A 23,166-nucleotide genomic window follows, 5' to 3' on the forward strand; every position below is an offset into this window, starting at 1 on the left:
GTAATGCCCCCTGAATAATGCCCCCACAATAGTGATGCCCCCAGCAATAGTGCCCCCTGAGTAATGCCCCCAATAATAGTCACCCGTGAGTAGTGCCCCTTAGTGAAGCCGCTTAATAAAAAAAAACAAAAAAAACTAATACTTACCTTAATCCCCGCTCCTGCATCCACTGCAGTCTGGTCCACATAGATGCTCCTTTGAACTATGAGAGAGACGTCATGACGTCTTTCCCATAGTGCATTGCGGGAGCCAACGTCTCTCCCATAGTGCACTGGGGGAGCCGGAAGCTGGAGCTCAGGAGTGAGCTCCAGCCTCCGGCTGCCGCTGGTGCTGCGGAGAGGAAGCTGGGTGCCCGCTGGTAACAAAATCTCATAGGGCGCCCAGCAAATGGAGCCTCCCTGTTGCGCCAAGGTTAGGTGGGTTCACTTTAACCCCTGCTTATAACATTTACATTAACATCACAAAGGACAACTATAAAATAATGAAGATTGACGTTTATTGCAACCGTTCTTAACAGTGATACTTGTCATTTACAATTGACTTTTACTCCCCATGAAAATTGTAATGGACCATGAATAGAATAAAAACACAGATGATCACTGTCCATGGTACCGAATGGAAAAAATAAATATACAAGGGTTACATAGATCCTGTAACAAACAAGATTTGTACAGTATATGTCAAATGGTACTTTAAGTATGTATATATATATATATATATATATATATATATATATATATATATATATATATATTTACCAGGATGAGATATGTATTCAGACTCTTGACCAAGTCTCACATTTTCTGGATTAAACCCTACACTGAAACTTTCTACTCTGTGAATTCTTTTTCTCAACGTGTTGACAATTACAAATAATGTTTTGTTTATTTACGTTTTAATCCCGACACGCTAGTATTTTGTACAGACATTTTTGGAGCAATAATAGCTTTAACACTTTGGGGTTAATAAGTGATTTTTTTGTCATCGTACTGAATGGTCCTTAATACCGGCGCCTTTGTGTTCTTCATCAATGGGCTACATTAGCTCTGCTTCCTGGCACTTGTATCACTATACTGGTCCATTCCAGCTACAACATAGACCAGGAAGGAATGCGACCAGGTGGCTCACTCATGCCAGGCAAGTTGCGCTGTGTGGCGTTTTTAGGCTAGGGGGTACATTTACTAAAGTGAGTGTTTTTAGAAGTGGAGATGTTGCCCATAGCAACCAATCAGATTCTACTTAACATTTAACTAGCACCTTCTAGAAGATAATATATAGAATCTGATTGGTTGCTATGGGCAACATCTCCACTTCTAAAACTCTCACTTTAGTAAATATACCCCTAGATGTATGAGGGCATATCTGTATCTTTGGACAATGACACCAAACATGAGACATGGTGATTGTGTGGCCACAGAAATGCCAGCATAATGGAAAGGTATGAGGGAAAGCTGCATGAAGTCTCTTAGGAACAAGGCATCAGTGACAGGGAATCATGCAGGCATTCTTGCTGATCCTAACACAACTAAAGGTCTGAGGCCACTAATTTGTACCAGCCCCTGTGGTCAAAAATCTCTCTCGAGTTCTCCTCCCATCCAAGCTCATGTGAGTCTTTTTGTGGCGTATTGTATTTTATCTTCTTGTAGATTAAAGCCAGCAGGAGGAGGCTCTCAGCCCTCAAAAGAACATGAGAGGGGAGGGAGGTCAGGATGAACTAAGGGCCTGATTCAGAGGCGCTCTCAAAAAGCGAGCACTCACTCTGAATCAGGGCGGGCGCTTGGTTTTTAAGTTGGCCACCCACAGCTTATGCGAGCGACCATGATGATGGTCGTGATGGCCAAGACCATTGCGACCATCGGGCTTGCGATGAGACCCTTGCGGTAGGGTCTTGTGGCCGCAAGCCCCAGAGAGCTTTCGGCTCTAACAGAGCCGGAAGCTCTCTCACTGACATCACTGGTGATGTCAGTGAGGCCGCCCACAAACGGCAGGTGGTCGCTTGGGAACGCCTCCGTTTGTGAAGCCACCCCCGGCCACGCCTACAAAAGGGGTTGAGCTGTCGATCAACATCGGCAGCCATCCCTTTTATAGTGAGTCCCGGAGCGAGCGCTTTTTGCGCTCGCTCCGGGGCTTGCGCACTGCGCAATGGCCCACCATTGACCTGGTTGCGAGTGCACAGCGCTTGCGACCGGGTCTGAATCAGGCCCTAAGTTAAAAATCTATGGAAAGTTGCACCAAGCAGTATTTCAGCTCTATTGATGCTGTCAGTGAGTGTCTCAGTCCTTACACATTTAGACACAGCAAGGAGGGGCTTTGTCGCCGCATTTGCTTACAGTCGCGGACATGCGGCCGGCAAAGAATGCAGACACGGATGTGGCTGTGCCTAACTCAGAATCGGACCCATTATGGCCCATTGGGCACAGACACAGTTGTTTGTGCATTTTTTGCTGCAGTTGCGTCTGTGACTTTCTTCAAATGCCGCTACAAAGCCCTTCCCTGGGGTACAGACATGTGTCAGTATGTGAAAGGACTGAGATGCTCATTGTCAGCATTCATAGACGCTGAAATACTGCTTGTTGCATCTTTAGACACACCATGGAATTTGCAGATTCTCTGAGTATAGCCTCCTATGTAAGTGGTTCATCATCTTCACATGTAACCACCTTCACTGACATTCCCATGAAATGCCTGCAACAATCACATATAACGCAACATCTCCATGGGTCTTTTTAGCTCCCTCCGTTACCTCTCAGTCACCATCCAGGAACGCCCCATACATTTCAGCTACCGCGCGTCCGTAACTGTATTTTGACTCTGTATGTACAAAATCTGTCGGACTCATGGTGCAACTCAGACACATGTGCATACGAAAAACATTACTCCACTGCATCCGACATACACCCTACCCCATAAACCCCCACCCTTTATGACCATACCCCAAACCTACGGTATACCTATATTCCCGAACAGAAACCCTCGCCAAACAAATCTACTGCATCAAACCCCACTCCCACAACCCAGAAACTTGTGTCTCGTGGGAATGTCATGGAAGTGTCGTGGGTGTGTAGCGCAACTTTCATGCTTGTTTCAGGCATGCAGACACAGATGGGTCATCTATTTCAGAAGGATATTGGGTGGGTGCAAGTGCCTATACTAGTGATTACGGCTGCAACAATGGTCCATTCAATCATGTTAATAAGTCTGCATGGATACTCACATAGACGGACAAGTGCTTGCAATAGCATAAGGTAGTAAATCTGGCACGGACTTCCACACTTGTGTCTGCTTCACTTCCGACTCACAATCAGGCCCTTTATCAATGACTTAAATGCCTCAAATGAGTTCTCGGTCATTTGTGTCATCGTTTTTCTAAACTATCAAATTGTTAGGGCCTTTGTATTGCTCCAAAGCTAGCTGACATAATTATCAAGAAAATGTATTTTGGGTGCCAAGTTTAGTAAAGTCCCAACTCTGATAGCGAGTGGGTCAAGACAGGGGATGTAGCCACATTGCAGAGATGGCATGTCCATATCATGGAGGGGGCATGCCTCTTGTAGAAACAAGCCAGGCTGACACTTATCTGCCTCCAGTTCTCCTACCAAAGTTTACCTTACGTGCACCAGCATCTGATGCGCACAGCACCCACTCACTACTGCTTTACTATGCAGGCTAATAGTGAATGGACATACCTCCATAAGTGCTCTTTGATTGGGACAATACAGTTGCACGCATGACAGAGCTCTCCAATCAGAACTGCCCTTCTGAAATCGAGGTGGTTGGGGGGTATGGTAAAGTACTGTAATTATGGGATCTCATTGAAGTGACCTACTGCAGTGTCTAGGTTGTATTGACTGGTGGCTGCAATGTTAACCTCTCTAATGCACATACGACCTGATTCAGAGATGTTTGCTAATCCGATGGTGGACACCATTTATGGAAACGGGGGCGTGACACTACCGTTTTCTGGGCGAGGGACGTGGCCAGGGTCTGTGTCGGTGGACGCAGATTTCCTGGCCTCGCAAGTGACCAGGACCTGACCAGGTTTCGCTAAGCTTCAGTCTCCGCAGCCTGGCCAAAGGAGCAACCACTACGGCCATCAGTCGTGATGGTGATGTCAAGCTTCGACCTTATTCGCAGTGCTGGGATCGCAGATGCACAAGGAGGTGTATGTTTCCTATAGACACTTCCTGTTGCATTAGCATTTTAGGTGGAAGGGACTGCACAGCCGCTTGTGTGCCGCTCTGCAATTCTGTCCATCTCTAAATCACCCCATAGTACTATGTTGTATTCACTGAGAAAAAAATATACTGGAAACTATGCTCTAATTGTCTAATTTTCGAAAAAGCATTTGTTGTTGTAAACAGGTACAAGAGGATGAAAAGCCTTATGCAATATGCAGTGCTTCTAATAGTGCATTATTTATTTATTTAGATAGATTAAAGTCTTTTGAAAACATATTGCAGCATACAACAAACAATTTAAGATCTGATATATTCAAAGGAAAGGCAAGACAAACAGTTCCCTTCCTATATACCAGTGATTTTCAACCTTTTTCAACTTGAGGCACACTACACAAGATTTTAAAATTGCCAAAGCACACTGGCCCTGATTCAGAGCCGGACGCTCTGACAGAGCGCTCGCTCTGAATCAGGGCCGTCCCTCCTATCTTTTGGAGCGGCCTCCTGTCCGCTCACATAGCTGTGGGTGGACACCCACAGCTACAGCGAGCGGCCAAAATGATGGTCGCGATGGTCAAGATCATCGCGACCATCGGGCTTGCGATGAGAACCTTGCGGTAGGGTCTCGCTGCCGCAAGCCCTGGAGTGCTTAAGGCTCTATCCCATGGGAACGCCCCCGTCTGGGCAGCCACGCGCCCGGCACGCCCACCAAAGGGGGCGTGCTGTCAATCACCATCGACAGCACGCCCCCTTTGGTGCGAGACCCATAATGACGGCCTGGCCGTCGTTATTCGGGTCTCGCGCATGCGCACGACGGAGCCGTCTCCGTCGTGCGCACTTGGGCAACATCGACCCGCTTGCGAGCGCTCAGCGCTCGTGAGCGGGTCTGAATCAGGCCCACTATCCGGTAATGTGGCCTGAGGGAGCAGCCAGGTTGGCTTAGCAGGGGGGTAGGGCAGGCATAGAAGGGCGCGGGCAGGCACATCGCACGGCGTTTAGGGGTGATCGCATCATTTTGGCCCCGCCCCCACTACACAATGCCGATATTTCTGGCATTGTGAAGCAGGGGGCGGGGTCATAATGATGCAAATCGCATCATCAGCCCCCCCCCTCGCTGCGGGTGTTTGTGTCTGCATTGCGGTGGGGACTGGAGGGGGGGCCGGGAGCGACAATTGATTTTCGGGAGGCTCCTGGACAAATTGGGAGAATAGGCATGTATTTGCTATAGATATAGATGACACATAACAAAGTATTGGTTTAATTTTGGACTGATAGCATTCTCCTTCATTATATGCTATGTTTAAGATTGGTGGAATAAAAGTTATTCATGAAAGCTATTCTAACTTCACCTCATATTACTATTTGTTAAACTGAGACTTGCAAATTTCATGCTGAAATCAGGCAAAATGGTGACTATTCAATTGTTTTGAATTATCTCATTCATTTTGACACTCTGCTGGTACCATATATAATATGGGTAAAACCGGGCGCGAGCATATTTATTTTCTGTTAGAGAATTATCTCCAGTCTAAAGTGACCGAGGAGCTAATGCAATTGTTTGCGCGACCAGCCCTATGCTGGTCGCAACAGCCGCATTCTCACGCCCTAATGTACGGGATTGTCCGCGTGTTAAGTGCCAGGCACGCTGCAGATAGGATGCGCCTGGCACTCAGGACCAGCCCCAAAGCCCTTCTTTACATAGATTTCGGCTTGTTGCTCAGAACCCGCAATAAGTGCAGTGTCGGGGATGGTCGCCCAAAAAAATGTAATTGGCTCCTGACCACTTTAAACAGGAACTAACTCTCTCAAACAGTTAAATCACCCCTAATGGATGTAGGCAGCAAATAAAACAATGTCGTTCAGTCTGTCCAGCCAAACTGCCCCTGGCCTCCAAATAATGTCTTACCTATAAATGTATGTTTTTATGTCCTATTACAATAAACCATTATAATTGTGTCCAAATAGATGTTGACTTTGCTCCACGTGAAAGACAATAATGTAAACAGTATGACCATAAGGCCACTACTCCCCCACCAAATGGTCATCTCATTAGCATGTGGAGGATTTTATGCAATCACAATTTATCCTGTGCCAATTACTCCAATTATAAATATGTCGCTTCACAATTATACTGCAAAGAGATTTCACACTTACCTATCGTCTCCAGTTGAACAGAATGTAGGAGTTTGGGGCCTATTCGCATCGAAGCTGAGTCTTTGGACGCAGCGGCAATGTGAAAAAATGCTAATGAATCAGGAAGCGTCTGTAGGCAAAAGATACCTACTGCCTGCATTGCAGATCCGAGTGCTGCGTCCGAAATCGGGGCCAGGAAATCTGTATCACAAGGCGCACTCCCTGGCTTTAGCATACCTACAACACGGGGGCCACATGCAGTATCCAGGGGAAAGTGAAATAGCAGAAAGCTCCTCAGCGGGTGTGATATGTCAACAGTCATAATGTTGACAAGAAAATGTTGACATTCATCAAGTAGACACGTAGATAGTGGTGAAATGTCGACATGTTAGTGGCGGGGACTAACGAGCAGTAATATGATTTACAGAATCTGTATAAGTCATGTGTGTCCCAAATCAAAGGGATGATATGGTAAATCTATCTATCTATCTATCTATCTATCTATCTATCTATCTATCTATCTATCTAGATATCTATCCAGTTCACTCTAGTATATTATTTGGCAGGATGCATTGAGGAGGGCACATTGTCATTTTGAAGCATCAATGAAGCTGGTGTATACAGTTATATATGTATTAATGGGGATGTAGTTGGCATCCTAGCATGTGGGATGCAACGTTCTGAATAGGGTACTGAAGCCGAAATCCCAACTGATCTCGACTGCGGGCATCCCGAAGGTAAGTATCTGGGTTTTAGGGGGAGGTTAGGGTTAGGTAGCGGGGTTAGGCATTAGGGGGAGGGTTAGGCACCGGGTAGGGAATGTTAGGATTAGGGTGCGGGGAGGGGGAGGTTAGGTTTAGGCACTAGGGGGATAGGTTAGGTTTAGGCACCGGGAAGGGGGTGTTAGGTTTAGAGTGCGGGGAGGGGGAGGTTAGGTTTAGGCACTAGGGTGGGAGGTTAGGGTTAGGCACCGGGCAGGGAGGGTTAGGGTAGTAGTTAGAAATATACTTCCGTGTCTCCCCTATGGGTGTCGGGATTCTGGCTGCCGGGATGCCGCTGTCGGTATTGTGACAAGCGGCATCCCGACAGCCGGGATTTCATACCCAACCCCATTAATGATATAACATTAATATAATCAATGTTACATTACACATACTGTAATATAATGGCCCCAATTCACATTAGGTCACACATAGGGCCAAATGTAATAGGGTGAGAGTTTAGAAAGTGTGACAGTTTAGCAGTAAACTCTCACATTGGTCGAGTTTTATCTTCTAAATGGGAAAACATATGGATGAGTTTTTAAATCGTGAGAGTTTTTTGAGTCTGAAAAACATGCGAGTTTGCTCAGTTGCTTTGTTCTCAGACTATTACATTGGCTGAGTTTAAAAAGTATGGGAGTTTACTGCTAAACTCTCACATTTTCTAAACTCTCACCATATTACATTTGGCCCATTGTGTCCAAAATTCACATGACACACAATAGTTCCCCAAATTTACATTACGCCACACAGTAGAGCCCACAATTCATGTTATGCCACACAATAGTGCCCCTTACTCACATTATGCCACACATTAGTGCTCCTTTATCACGTTACTCCACACAGCAGTGCCCACAATTCAGGTTCTGCCACAAAGTAGTACCATGCCATAGTGGTATTCCTTATTCACGTTATACCGAATAGTAGTACCTACTTTAGAAAAGAACTTGCAGTGCCTACCTGTCATTGCCGAGTGATTATTTATTCTATTCAGTGATATTGAATTGGTGATTAAAGTATTATGTGGATGGGGACTCTCTCACCTGGTTGTCAGTGAGATCAGTCAATCTGCCTGCTTAGACCTGTGCAGGGAAGTGTGGTGTCCCATACACTATGGAATTTTTCTTGATGAACGTTAATCTTGGGTGAACTGTATTTATTATTATCACTTTTTTCCCCATTTATATATTTCTTTATTTTTTTTAATTTTTCTAATTTTTTATTTATTCATTTATTTTTTCTGTTTTTTTATGATTGTTTTTGGCTCATATATAGCTATATCGATCTACAGTGGGGTTGTACTACACAAAAAAATGTCTTACTTGGTAAGAATATTTTTTTTGCTTGAAATATTTTTTGCTTTGAATAATCTATTGAATGTTTTAAATATTCTGTATGAGTTATTGTCACAGATATTTATCTTGTTGAAGCAATGATGATTCAATTTATATGGTGTATGCTGAATTTGTTTGGTACCTTGTAACCGGACTTGTGGGGCACCAGGTACAGACTGCTTCCTGCACAGCTGGTATTGACAGCATATCTATATACTTGCGTTCCAGGACTGACACGCAAGCTATTAGCAACATGTCCTGTGGCTAGGCGCTGCGTTCCACTGCTGACACGCTGATGCAGCCATACGCAGACAAGGGGGGAGGAGTGATCGACGTCGGACATGATGACATGATCACAGAAGAGTGAAGCTCAGGTACTGCTTTCCAACCTGATACTTTATTGCACAATATGTACTGGCGTGCTGCAAGTCTCGGGTTTTCTTAAGATCTTTGGCCCTCATTCAGACCCACTCGCAAGCGGGCGCACGTACGTTAGGCGTACGTACAAAAATATTTAAATTCAATGGCTCGCTCGTATTTTCGTTCGCATCTAAAATTCCTCCCAAAACTCTGACGACCCCTCCTCTAACTAACGAGCGTACGAAATAGCGAGCGTACATCCCCGAAATGGCTTGAAAGGAACGCACGCACAAGTATAAACAGGAAGTGGCCTTGTCAGATGTCGATTACCTGCTCCTTTATTCTGCCTACCTCCATCAATCGTATCATGCCAATCAATGTATCAATTAGCTTAATTGTTTGTTTTTTTCAACACAATGCAAGAAACTTTACTCTTGTCCGTGTTTGTGTTTACCCGCAGAATACGTACGGATGAAACATTCGCTTTTATTGTTCAAAAAACATGTGAACCACAATTAAACAATTCTACTATTGCTGTGGATCCCCGCATATTTCCCTGGGTTCATTTCTTTATTTAAATTTGCTTACGCATGTCACTGCATCAAGCCTATCATAACTCTCCAGAGATTTCTGGCCCTGTTGAACACATGACATACACTAACCAATAAAATTGCTCCTGTTAATTTCCAAAATACATTAGCCAATCAGAAAATTTTTACACACTTTATCAAAAATGATTTTTAAGAAAAACACCATTGCCATCATGAGAGCCTCCGCATTCACCAGGCGCGAGCTGCTGGTGCTTACGGAGGTCATGGATCGCCGGATCACCAGCCAGCCTCAACCCATGACCAACCGGCAGAAGCGCTCCGCGTATGCGGAGGCACGGTCCCGCCTGCGGTTCTTCGGCTCACGCCGCAACATCGGGCAGCTGGAGCGCAGGTGGTCCGACCTGCAACGGCGAACGCCCCGCTTGCTGGCATGCTTTCGCATGCAGATCCTGGCAAGTAAGTGTTATGTATTGTGGTTTTAATGTTTGTGTTTGTGGGGCAAACTGCGTGTGCATGTTTTCCTGTCTGTTCTATTTATTATTTGTACTCATATCTGCGTGTGCATGTTTTCCTGTCTGTTCTATTTATTATTTGTACTCATATCTGCGTGTGCATGTTTTCCTGTCTGTTCTATTTATTATTTGTACTCATATCTGCGTGTGCATGTTTTCCTGTCTGTTCTATGTATTATTTGTACTCATATCTGCGTGTGCATGTTTCCCCTCTATTTCTGATTTATTAATTCTACTGCTATTTGGTTTTTTTTTTTTTTTTTTTTAGTTTGGTTGCCCGGATTTGTCCATAAACTAAACGCAATTTCTTTGACATATTTTAGGGGGACAGCCAAGACTCCGCCGTCACCGTCCGTCCAGACGGCGTTCCCGGCCACTATCCCCAACCCCCAGCCAACACTCCACCCCAAATCTTTCCCCTATTCCCCACTCCTCCCCATCCTTCCCAGACCCTCTCCCGGAAATGTCGGGCCTCCTTCCCCTCCGTCCCACTTCCCCCTCTCCTCCACCCACCCCTCTTCCAATTACCCCCTCCCCGGAGTCCATCATAACTCCGCCCCATTCTTTGGGTAATGACGGATCCTCCGAGGAGGATCATGGAGGTTTGCCCGGAGCTCCCGTTTTGTCTCCCGGTATGTTTTTTTTTTTTTTAAAGCACAAACTGTTTGTATGTAATCATGTGTCGTGCCTTTCTTCGTGTTTTTGTGGCTTGACTTTTGGTGATTGTGAAGGTTTGCCTTTACCTCTTCCTGGTGATTTAAACATACACATATCATACCTGTGGGAATTTGTACCTAGGCCTTGTATTTTTGCCAGCCCCCCCTTTTTTTTTTTTGGTTTGGGTTTAGGAGTGTTTTGGTTGTGTTTTTTTTTTTTTATGTGGATTCCCTATTGTTGTATTAACCCACACACTTTTCTCACCCACAGAGGAACAGAGGCGTCGGCAAGAGGTGGCGGATGTTGTGGGGCAGATGCGCCAACATGTCATCGGCATTCTGGTGGCCCTCGACCGGCTGTCTGGCCTCCTTCGGCAGTAGTTTTTTTATTTTTGTTATATTTTCCAATTAAATTTATTAAGACAAATATACGTTGTGGCTCATTTTTAAAAACCCAAACCAAGATAGTTTAGCATGACATAAGTAGACTGTTCCTGCAAGGATTTCCCTTTTTTAAAAGTTAGATTGTGTTTTGTCTTTGTATGTCAAACAGACACAAGAAACACATAACAGTAACAATGTCATTTCCCTTTTTGGGTGTAGTGTCAATTACATATTTCTACATTTTCCAGGTTCCTACTTGGTGCGCAAGCTGCTTAGGCCAATCTTACAAATCCCAAGGTTGGGCCAGGCTTCCTTTTGGTGTGGATTGGGAAGCTGAAAACATTTTTCAGTTTAGCTCAACTGGCGTCAGTACTGGTTTACCCCTTAGTCAAATGTAACTTGTGTTAACCTGGTTACACTTGCTGTTAACGTCCCAAAAAAGGAAGACCATTTCACTCTCCAAACATTTATTCACAACATAACAGAGAAAACAAAGTGGTCACTCCCAAAAAATAAACACAGTGATAAATTCAAATACAACACATACCAAGAAATAATTAAATAAAAACACAAAATCAAGAACTGGTTGACGAAGGACCATGCCAACATGATTCCACAAACATGGCGTTGCGATATGGGTTCCAGAATATATGCCCAAAAGGACCAGATCCAGGTTTGGTAAGGGTAGCAGGAAGTAGTGAGCGTTGGAGTGCCAAAGATTATGTGAACAAACAGAAGATGGTGAGAAAAATAAAAATAAATTAGATGTTTGCAAACAAACACAAACACATTAGGTATAAACACTGGAGTTTTGTTCAAACTTACCTAAAAAATCTGGCCACCACATCATCGCGTATGGCCCCCCCACATACTGACCTTCGACCAACCTCGGGGGGGCCATCCTCAGGTAAGGCATCCTCTGGCTGCATTGGGACACCACTCCTTATGGCAATGTTGTGAAATATCCCACACAGGACCACAATTTTAGACACCATATCCGGCACATACATGAGTTCGCCACCAGAGCGGTGGAGGCATCTGAATCGGCCTTTTAAAAGGCCGATACAGCGCTCCACCACTTGCCTGGTGGCTGTAAGTGCGGAATTATACGCACTTTGTGGCCCTGGTGTGGGAGCCAAATAAGGAGTGAGCAGCCAGGACATGCAAGGGTATCCACTGTCTCCTGTGAACAAAAATAGACCACATCAGGAACACTGTGTATCAAGCTTAACATTGTTATGTACTAAAGGTCTCCACTTACCCAGAAGCCACGCATCACCAGCTTGTAGGTTGGTTAATTTCTGCCATATCCCTGATTGCCGGATGACGAAGGAGTCATGAGCACTTCCGGGTAATTTAGCATTCAGGGACAGGATCTGGAGGGAGGCATCACATACCACCATTACATTCAGGGAGTGATAGTGTTTCCTGTTTCTAAATATTGCCTCCAGCCGTGCTGGAGGCTGAAGTGGTATGTGAGTACCATCCACAACCCCTATGATGTGTGGGAAGCCAGCTATTTGGTAAAAATTGGCCTTGGCCACACTAAGGGCACCCATATCCAAAGGCATTTTAATAAAATGATGGAGGTGCTTGAAAAGTGCCTCCATCACTGCCCTCAGGATCCTGGAAAAGGAGGATTGGGAGATGCCCGCCACTATTCCCACCGTTGTTTGAAACGATCCTGAGGCACAGAAATGTAACACCGCCATAAATTGCGTCAGTGGTGGTATTGCTGTTGGACTGTCAATTTGCCGCTCAAGATCACTTTCTATTAATGAGAGAGTGTCTATGATGATTTTGGGAGGTAGACGGTAGCGTCTTAAAACCTCATCATCGGGCATTCCAAAAAGGGTGACACGTGTTCGAAATATCTGGGGCCTTGCATGCCTACGATGCCTACGCCTGGGACGAGTTTGAGGTTGGTCGTCTTCCGGGAGCAGGGCCAGAACAATTCGCCCCAGATCTACCTGAAATTCAAAGTTTACAATGTAAGGCTTTTGAGCCACCCCAAAAGTAAGAAAAAACAACTTAGCTTTCTGATACCATCCATAGCTGCTTACATGCCGGGGTATTGTCATGATACGTATAAACTGTAAAAAAGCCAAAAATGAGACTTCAAAAATTTAGAGGGTGTTTTTTTTTTTTTCAAATTGTTGCAAGCCAACACAGAAAATAGCCGAAACACACATTTGGCCATCGATGAAAACGACATTGCACACCGTACGTCAAATAGGGTTCAAATGGACCCCAAAAATGGAAAAGGGAAAAGCAAAACTGGTTTACATGATGAATAAGCCGCCAAAAATGCGTTAATTAGTTCGCAAATGCAAGTCACTACACCAACAGTCAAAAATGCGGTAATTAATTCGCAAATGCAAGTCACTACACCAACAGTCAAAAATGCGGTAATTAATTCGCAAATGCAAGTCACTACACCAACAGGCAAAAATGCGGTAATTAGTTCGCAAATGCAAGACAAAAAATGGACTTACCCAACTCGAATATATAAGATTTCCAAAAAAAAGGTCTTTGGGTCCGAAAGCCAAAACAAACTAAAAAAGATGAAATTAGTGTTAAAAAAATTAACTAACCAACAAACAGAAGAAGACACCAATTGGCCACAAATTTGACTGCACAAAACTTACCAAATCAGGAAAGGATGTGGAAAAAAGGAAAAAAATGCGAACGGAAAAACAAAAGAACTGTAGCAAAAACAAACAAAAAACCAACTCTGCCAAATCCACCAACCGCAAACAACCAAATCCAAACAACTTAACCGCCAACAATCCAACAACCCCACCTCGACTCCACACACACCAAGCCATAAATAGTGTTTATTTTCCCGCACAAATTAAGGATGAATCATAGGGACGCACAATCAATGATGCGGCCGCAAACAAAGGACGCATGTATAAATACGTCACGAAATCACATTGAATTTCTGGTTGATTTCATTCTGGAAGCAGAAACATGGCTTCAGACCAGGGAAACAATGGCCAAAAATCCGGCGGTAAGGCCTTCATGCATTTTGTCTCCATGATTATTTTAAAACAAATATATTGGTCAAGTTGTGAAGTGGCTAAATCTGCATATTTACCCAAATAGGTGAGGAGGATGACATGGAAGAGACTGCTGGCCCCAGTCAACCCGCCAAAGCTGCCAAAAAAAAAAGGCAGCCACATTTCACAAGCAAGGAGATGGAGGTTTTGATCCAGAAGTGCGTTGACATCCTGCCCCAGGCAGCCAGGAATATGAGCCAAAGCCAGAAGTGGAGAATGTGGGAGGAGGTCGCCGTTGCTGTCAATAGGGTGGGTGATTATGTCCGTCTAGCCCGGGATGTCAAACGGCGGTAAGTAAACACTTTCCCATCCTATAAACAAACCCCATTGTAAAAAAAAGGATAATGGTTCCAATTTCATTCCACAGCTGGGCAGACTTCAAATATCGTCTCAAACAAAAACTTGCCGACAGGGCTAGGCATGCAAGGGGGACAGGTGGGGGTCCCACCCCTGTGTCATTGGAGTTGACAGACTTAGAAGAGATGGCACAGGGGTGTGTGCAGGCTGTGGAGGTGTTTGGCGTGTCCAACATGGATACGGACATGCCAGACTTTGCGGCTCCTCATGTTGGCCAAGGTAAGTCTTGTGATGTCACCAACTCTGAAATGCTATTGTGCCAATATGTAGATTCTAATGTGAGTCTTTTCGCAAATTTCCTAACAGAGACAGAGGCGGATGAGTCTGCTCCAGAGGGGAGCCTTGGCCGCAGAATTTCTGCTGGCTCTGCAGGGGAGGAACCAGTACATCCGGCTGAGGACCCTGCAGAAGCCAGTCCAGGGCGTGCCCCCTCGCAGGCAGTGGGCCTCCTCACAGAACTCAATTTTAAATCGGATTGCCATACGGAGATTCTGCAGAGGATGGACGCCAGTCTGATACGGGTGGCTGAGGCCCTGGAGCAAAATGCTGCGGCCAACGTGACCATTGCTCAGGCCCTGGCGGAAAATACCAGGGCCAACATCCGCATCGCCGATGCCCTGGAGCAGCTCGTTCGCCAGCACATGGTGGAGCCGACCTCCCTTCCTGCCGGAACATCCGGATCCTCCACCTCTGGCACAACATCAGCAATCCTCCAAATGTGCCTAGCCCTGTGCCTAGTCCAGAGGCCACAACATCTGCCTCTGGACAGGCCAGCCCGATGGCATCCCGGACCCGGTCTGGCGCCCACCCTCACCCAGCCAAACGGGCGAGAAAACGGTGACAGCAATGGCGACTTTTCCCACACTCCTTCTGTGCTTGGCTCATATTCCTTTCTGGTCAAAACTTCCCTCTCCTTTCTTGTGAAATGTTTTTAAATTTTGTATTTACGCTTATGTTAGCAGTTATGGATTTTTTTTTTTTTTAACAAATATCTTTGCCACAAAAAAAGGCAACAAAATATTAGGCCAATTTGTTTGTGTTTAAACAATAAATTAAAAACAAAAAAATGAGATTGTATTGTGACATTATTGTACAAATGGGTTACATTTAATCCTGGCCCTAAAGGCAAAAACTGACCCTCTTAAAACCAAAAAAAGGCCTCTTTAAGGAACGTTTCAAAAATCACATAGCGATGCAAATTCCACAGTAAACCAAAAAAAAGGGGAGCTAATTAAAAGATGATGACATTATTGTTACAATAGGCCATAACCAACAAATTGTGGCCAAAATAAAACCCCAAAAATGTACGCTAATTGATTGTGTAATCATGACATTAGCAGCTCTGATTTCCACCTGCGTACGCTTTTGTGCTATCCCAATAAACTGCTTTCCAAACACATACCAAGCCGGATTTCAATCCAACACTAATTACTTTACTGACCAGCCGCGATTAATCGCAGCACCATCGTGGAGTCCCGGGACGGAGGAGAAGGCCATCGCCAATGTGGTCGAGTAATCCTGACCCTAAGCTGTGCGAGCATTTTGAAGGGAAAGCGGATGTTTCAGTGACGTATGAGACGGTCCGAACACATTTGACGTTCGCATCTGCTAATGTATGTACGCCCCAAAAACGCCTCGCCACGCCTGCGTTTTTTCATCTCCACCCCCGTCAACACCCAAAAACGCCCTGTTCTGTCAATCACATTTGACATGTCACTTCCTGTACGCTATTTTAGGAATGAGAGAAAAAAAAACGCAATCTGCCGTACGCACATGCGCAGTGTAACACCGACGCATGCGCGGTTAGTCAACATCGGAACGCAACGAGCGTACTGTTGTTAACGTGCGGCTCTGAATGAGGGCCTTTGTTTTTATAGGGGATATTGATCAGCTTACTAATACAAATAGGGAGTGATCAGTGACAATTAAAGGGTTACTGATCAGGAGGGGTTGTCTTATGGGTGTGTTTTTTGATACATGTGGGTATAAATATCGGGATAAGGACACCTGTTGTGGTATCTTCGATATGATGTAATGGACTGATGGCTCTTCTTTGAATAAAACTTTCCTGCTGATTTCACAACAAGACTGGTGAGTGCACCTTTATTTGTATAAATATATAAAATCCATATCAAGCGGCACTCCCAAATAGATTAAATTAAAGGTCCCCGGTGCCCTCCGTCAGAAACCAACTCCAGCCGGTCCCAAATATACAATCCAAATCAGCGACACTAAGGTAAGAAAAAACGTCACAACTCAGGGGTGCATTACCAACGTTTCGGAGCCATTTATTGCTCCATCATCAAGGTCACAAATGCAATACAAACAACAAATATTTATACACACACCTCACCTCATTAGATCCATGTTTTCCCGTGTCTAGCACCAGGTCGCATCTAAGTGATGTCCATCAACATCATCACAACCACTGCGCCCACTTATCAGGCACCAGCCACTGGAAAGAGGGGTGTTCCCAGGACACGTCACCATCACCCAGACTACGGGCAGTAGAAAATAGCCTCCACACCATTCTGTGTCTAGGATAGGCTCGAGTCCCAGCAACGTCATCCCACACCTCCACATCGCCAGACCCACATGGGACACATCAGCTGTGAGTCAGGAGGCGTACACTGAAGCGTCCCTGTTGCCTATGGGAAGTCATGTCTCCACAAAATACATAAAAACACAAATATAACATCATGTATCGGCACATAATGTTATATGTGTTTTTATGTATTTTGTGGAGACGTGACTTCCCGTTGTCTAGGCAACAGGGACGCTTCGGTGTACGCCTCCTGACTCACAGCTGATGTGTCCCACGTGGGTTTGGCGATGTGGAGGTGTGGGATGACGTTGCAGGGACGTGACCCTATCCTAGACACAGAACGGTGCGGAGGCTATTTGCTACTGCCCGTAGTCTGGGTGATGGTGAGGCGTCCTGGGAACGCCCCCTCTTTCCAGTGGCTGGTGCCTGATACGTGGGCGCAGTGGTTGTGATGATGTTGATGGACGTCACTTAGATGTGACCCGGTGCCAGACGCGGGAAAACATGAATCTAATGAGGTGAGGTGAGGTGTGTGTATAAATATTTGTTGTTTGTATTGCATTTGTGACCTTGAAGATGGAGAAATAAATGGCTCCAAAACGTTGGTAATACACCCCTGAGTTGTGACGTTTTTCTTACCTGAGTGCCGCCGATTTGGATTGTGTGTGTGTGTGTATATATATATATATATATGGATTACAACATCTGCCCATTAGTGGGGGCTCCTGGATAAAGGGGTCCCATGTGTGGCATGGCACTTCCTAACAGTGCATTGGCCCCTCCACCATCCCAGGGTGGTATAACACTGATGCTACCTTCCCAGTATGGGGCCTGATTGTGGCCCAGCAAGTTCATGTACAGGGACCTGCTCAGGTGACTCCTTATGTATCGGCCACTCCACATCTTCTTCACCACTGCCAGGCTGACCATGTAGTTAAGGACCCAGCACACAGTTTCATCTGACCAGCAACCGCTGATGTCTGCTGGCAGGTGGACCGTCTCAGAGAGGAGGAGCCGGGACTGAGATGAGGAGAGGGAAACTCCTCCTACTTTTTTGTTACAGCCAACTTCGCGGCGGCCATTGGTATACTATGATGAGTCAGTCTGACTCATATTTGGTACCTGGCTGGCCCGCTGATAATGCTGTCGGCAGTGGTCCCCTCCATTGCAGCAGGCCCCGATGCACTGCACCTGTTGCACTGCCACTAGTTCCCCCCCTGTGAGTTTGCCAGAAAACAAAGTGACCATGCTAAAATGTGGTAAAAGGTTTTTATTCAAAATGCTTTGGGCCTTATTCTGAGTTGGACGCACCAGCATGCTGGTGTGCCCTTCTTGCATATGCAGCGTCGCAGCAGGGCATATTGCCACACTGTGCTAGCCCCTCCCCCCCAAACATGTGACATTATATGAGGCGGTGGTGATGCTGCAATGGGAAAGTAGATTGCTGCCCTGATACTCTGGGCAGCTCTAGACACTGCAGGGTGCATGTCCTGAGCGATTTTTGGATGCCCCAAGCACCAATGTACCAGTGCTACTGGTGCCCTCCAGGGAGATAACACCACTCGTATATCCTTCATTATGGCCTTGTGCGTATGCGACTATATCCTAATACCGCTACATGTCCTTCCCTGGCCTACAGCTGTGTGTCTAAATATGCAAGGACTAGAACATCCACTTTTACCATCTTTAGATGCTGAAATACTGTGGTATTTCAGCATCTAAAGATGGTAAAAGTGAATGTCTTAGTCCTTGCATACAGATGGCTAAAGCTGGTAAAAGTGGATGTCTTAGTCCTTATATATAGACACAACTATTGGTCGCACCATTTATAGCTTGCACCAGCCCCATGCTAGTTACAGTTTTCATCCAAATCCATCCAGTGGAAGGCCCAGAACAGGCTCCCTGGGTCAAACTTCTGCCCAGCGTAGAGCAACGGGAGTTCCAACCAGGACCTCAACCCCCTACTATGTCTTCTGGGACCCAATGAAACTACTCTGCAAAGTTTTCATTCAAATAAATTCAGTGGAAGGCTTAGAACAGGCTCCCCAGGCCTGAACAGGCTCCTTGGGTCAAGTTCTGCCCAGCACACTTCGCTGTAAGGTCCGACCAGGACCCCAACCACTCTATTAGGCATCCCAGATCAATCGCTACCTCTCTGTGAAGTTTTCATCCAGATCCATCCAGTTGAAGGCCCAGAATAAGCTCCCCCGGTCAAAACTCTGCCCAGGGTCCCAGCTCGAAGTTCTGCAAAGCATACACCAACAGGAGGTCTGACCGGGACCTCAACCCCCTAGTATGTCTTCTAAGATCCAATGTTACCACTCTGTGAAGTTTTCATCCAAATCCATCCAGTGTAAGGATCAGAACAGGTTCCCCAGATCAAATTTCTGCCCAGTGTACAGCAAAGGGAGGTCCGACCGGGACCCTAACCCCCCTAAAACCTAGCCAGGATCCAACTGGACCACCTCGTGTTGGTTTCATCCCAATCGATGCAGGGGTGTCCGGATGCATAACCTGACAGACAAACAAACAGAACAATTAATTTTATATATAAGATTTGTCGCTCTGTCACATTGTCGCTATGTGGTCTAATAGCTTACATTTTTTATATTAAATAACTATGTGAGATTTGGCAGCTTTACATTGAGAGCTGTGGAAGATATTCGCCAACAAACTTCTTCTTTTATATATATTATATTTATTTGTAGGGCGTCACAATTGTTCCACAGCGCCGTACAGAGGGCAAAACAATAAGACAGTACAGGGTAAAACAGTACAGTACAAGTAGCATTACAAATCTCGACACAGCCACTGATGCATACTTCCAAAAAAAGGAAAAAAGCAAAAAGTACTTCTTGCCTACTTTTGAAAACGCATTTCAGGGAGATTGCGAAAGCAACACCTATGAGCGTGTCAGTAAAGGGGACGTGTACTGCTACATCTGTGAGGCGTGTCATAAATTTGATTTACATCCAAATGCATTTGAGCCCTAAAGCAGTTAGTAAGATGTACTTGTTGATGAAAACACACTGATACTTTTCAGAAAATGCATGTAGCCATAGGGATCATTGTGCCTTATAACCAATGCAGGGACATGGCACTAATGATCCCATTTGAATGTATATATGTTTTTATTTGGGTTAAGGTGCAGTCAGGGAGATTGCTAGACTCTTCAGGGAGTTAGGGAGATTACTACTATTTCAGGGAGTCTCCCTGACAATCAAGGAGAGTTGGCAAGTATGCACTGATGCAATTGACATGTACAGCGTCAGCTGATACCTGTAGCTGTTATCAGCAGTGGCTCCTACCCTCTTGCCTAAAGGTGCCCACACACATACCGATGTGATCTCAAACACACGATGTGTACGATTTCCCCCTGAACTCTCCCCGGGAGCTCCCTGGCAGTCCTGCGCATGATTTGGTCTGAAAATGCTGTCAATTGGACACATGATCTATCATGCCTCCTAACTACTCCAGTGCATCCTGACTTGGGATTGTCAGATCTGCCCTACTGCACGGCAGATCTGAAGATGCGATGTGCGACCTGCGGGGACGCGCATCGTGATCGTGAGTGGGGACTCACGATTTCTTCACGATTTGGCCATATTTTACACGATCAGTCGTTCCAATGCGTCGGAATTGGCCAGATCAGGTAAAATATCTCTATGTGTGTGAGCACCTTAAGGGGGGCTGCCGCTGCTGCTGGCATGGGTACCGGGGCCTGCTCAATGAATCTGGCAGGCATTGGGACCTGCGCATGAGCGGCAGTGGTGCTGCACATGCGTACGCTTAACACCAGCTTCTCGGAGCTGCATTGATTGTAGGGCTGCCTGAAAGGCAGAGCAGGAAGCCGCTCTCTGCTAATCGCTGCCCGGACTGGCTGTCCCAGGGGGAGGAGACACCTCCCCGGGCTGTCTGTCTTTAGCGTGACTGGCAGGTGGCGCTTCCAATGTGAAGCCACCTCCAGTCACAGAGAAGCCAGTGCAGTCACGGACTGCACTGGCTCACTGAAGTGGCGAATTTTACTGGGGGGCTGCAGCCTTGCAGCCCCTAGGTAATGAAGCATACACACAGTCAGATTTTTCTTCAGATCTGAATGATAACAATTTTAAAAATCGTTCAATCGTTCATAACCGAAGGAAAATCTGACATATCTATCAGATGAACGATTTGAACGATGCGCGTTCCCGATGGTCAGATAACGATATCTGACATCTGTTGTGTTTGCAGTCAGACTTGGACGATTCCATTCATTTTAATGCAGTCAAAAATCATTCAATCGTTCAAATCTTTGGTAAAATCGTTCAAATCGTTCATCTGACAAATCTGTGTATGCTCCATAAGATCTGCCACTGGCTGTTACGATGACGCAAATGACGGGTCTAGGTCTTCTGAAAACCAAAAACAGATGATTGGAGTCATGGGGCAGGGAGCCCAAGGAGGATGTGTAGCAGGTGTGCAAAAGAAATAGGTAATGAGAACAGGAGGGAGGAGGGCCCTGCTCATGGAGCTTACAGTCTACAGGGAAGGGGGAGACAAACGGAAGACAGGGCAGAAAGCTGGAGGGAGAGAATTGAAGAGTACAAAATGGTGAGTTATGCTGCCCATCCATTACGACATTGTAATCGTGCAGTCGTTTGTCAGTCTGTGATGTGCTACACTGATCGAGCAGTCGTTCAGTGTAGCCACAATCAATCATCTGCAAACATGCTGAACCTGACGTTATCGTCAGGTTGTCCAGTAGGTTTGCCCGATGATAGATGTCTAAACGACCATCGCTGGTCATTTTAGACATTTTTGCAAAAGATTGAATGATAACGATATCATTATTGTTCAATCGCTCAATTTTTATCTTCTAGTGGATGGACACCTTTAAGCCGGCCATACACGGTGCGATTAGAAACCTCACGATGTGTTGAACGATTGCCTTTGCGAATCTTCCTTTCAAAGTCTCCATACAATGTGGTCAAATGGTGTACGACTGATCGTTACAATCATACATACATCATAATACATCCTACACAAAAGATCGCAATTTTACGTTTTTTCCGTAAGATGTACGATCCAGCTATACGACGGCGGGGACACGCATTGGCATCGCAAACATACTAAAACAACACACGATGTGCACGATTGATCGATACGAAATCGTGCATAAAATCGCACCGTGTATGGGCCGCTGTAGACTAGTGGTGACATGGTTTACTGGTAGACAGCTATGCTTTTACGCACTATAAATATACATATATATATATAATTTTTAATCCATTCACAGAAAACCAACAGTGCTGATATGCGGGATCGAGGGGCCCTATCGATGGAAAAAACTTATCGCTTGCTATCCATAATACTTTGGGGTTCATTTACAGTTAGATGTCAATAATGATACACCCTCTTCAGCTCCGCGCACACAGGTGTTGCTTTCACTAGCTACTGAAATGCTTTTACAAAGTAAGCAGGTAGGGTGTATGGCATAATATGCCCTAGATATGTGATGCATGGCATGGAGATGCAAGTGCCGGTGTAGCCTAGAAGCCAGCTGCCTGTATAGCAGCTCATTAAATAGAAAGAGAAAGAGGGTGGAATTTACAGAACATCTTACCCCGTATGGCCATTGAGTGACAGCAGCCTACATCACGTGACGCAGCGGCCCGGGCGATAGGCGGAGTCTGCACGCGCGTCCCTCCAGAGCGCGCTCCCGCCCTCCCCCCGCTGTCTGGCCGCTCCCGCGGTCGCGCGCGACCAGTGACGTCAGAGCGGCAGCGGAGAGACAGAGACGGAGATAGCGGGGACGCAGCGGCACCGACAGACGGACAGGGTGACAGAGCGTGAGCCCGCACCGGCCGGCACTCACCTCAGCGGGATCCCCCTTTTCCCCGCCGCCCTCCAACCGGTGCCCGGAAACACATCCCCCCCACCCTCCCCACCTGCCGGGATTAGGACCCGGGACCCCTCCGCCCGCTCCCGCCGGACCCGGGACCCCCCGAGCAGTCATGGGCTGCACCCTGAGCGCGGAGGAGAGAGCTGCGCTGGAGAGAAGCAAAATGATCGAGAAGAACCTGAAGGAGGATGGGATCAGCGCGGCCAAGGATGTAAAGCTGCTGCTTCTGGGTGAGAGATCCCCGTTATTCTACCCCCTCTGCGCGATACCCTATATACACAATGCACTCACTGTCAGCAGCCCATATATATGCACTATATACACTCCCCATACTGTATGTGTTGCTCCTGGGTGAGAGATCCCCATTATTATACTCCTGTGCTCCCTTCCTCTTCCCTGTATATATACTGCCAGCATCCCATATATACATATTCCATACATTATGTGCTGCACAT

At 46.0% G+C, this 23,166-nt stretch overlaps 1 protein-coding gene across 3 annotated transcripts in view; it reads left to right on the forward strand.

The window, feature by feature from the left end:
* Nucleotides 1-22,529: 22,529 nt before the first annotated feature.
* GNAO1 (G protein subunit alpha o1) overlaps nt 22,530-23,166 on the forward strand; it is a 220,759-nt gene continuing 220,122 nt past the window's right edge. The window contains exon 1 of one of the 3 annotated variants that reach the window (XM_088471918.1): nt 22,530-22,941. In XM_088471918.1, the coding sequence (XP_088328044.1) occupies nt 22,824-22,941 (118 nt within the window). In that variant the 5' untranslated portion in view covers nt 22,530-22,823. The remainder of the gene's footprint in view (nt 22,942-23,166) is intronic. The other 2 variants (XM_088471919.1, XM_088471917.1) reach the window with 2 other exon arrangements.

This window comes from Taudactylus pleione, unplaced genomic scaffold (assembly GCF_031769625.1).
Source record: "Taudactylus pleione unplaced genomic scaffold, aTauple2 ptg000117l, whole genome shotgun sequence".
Classification (NCBI taxonomy): domain Eukaryota; kingdom Metazoa; phylum Chordata; class Amphibia; order Anura; family Myobatrachidae; genus Taudactylus; species Taudactylus pleione.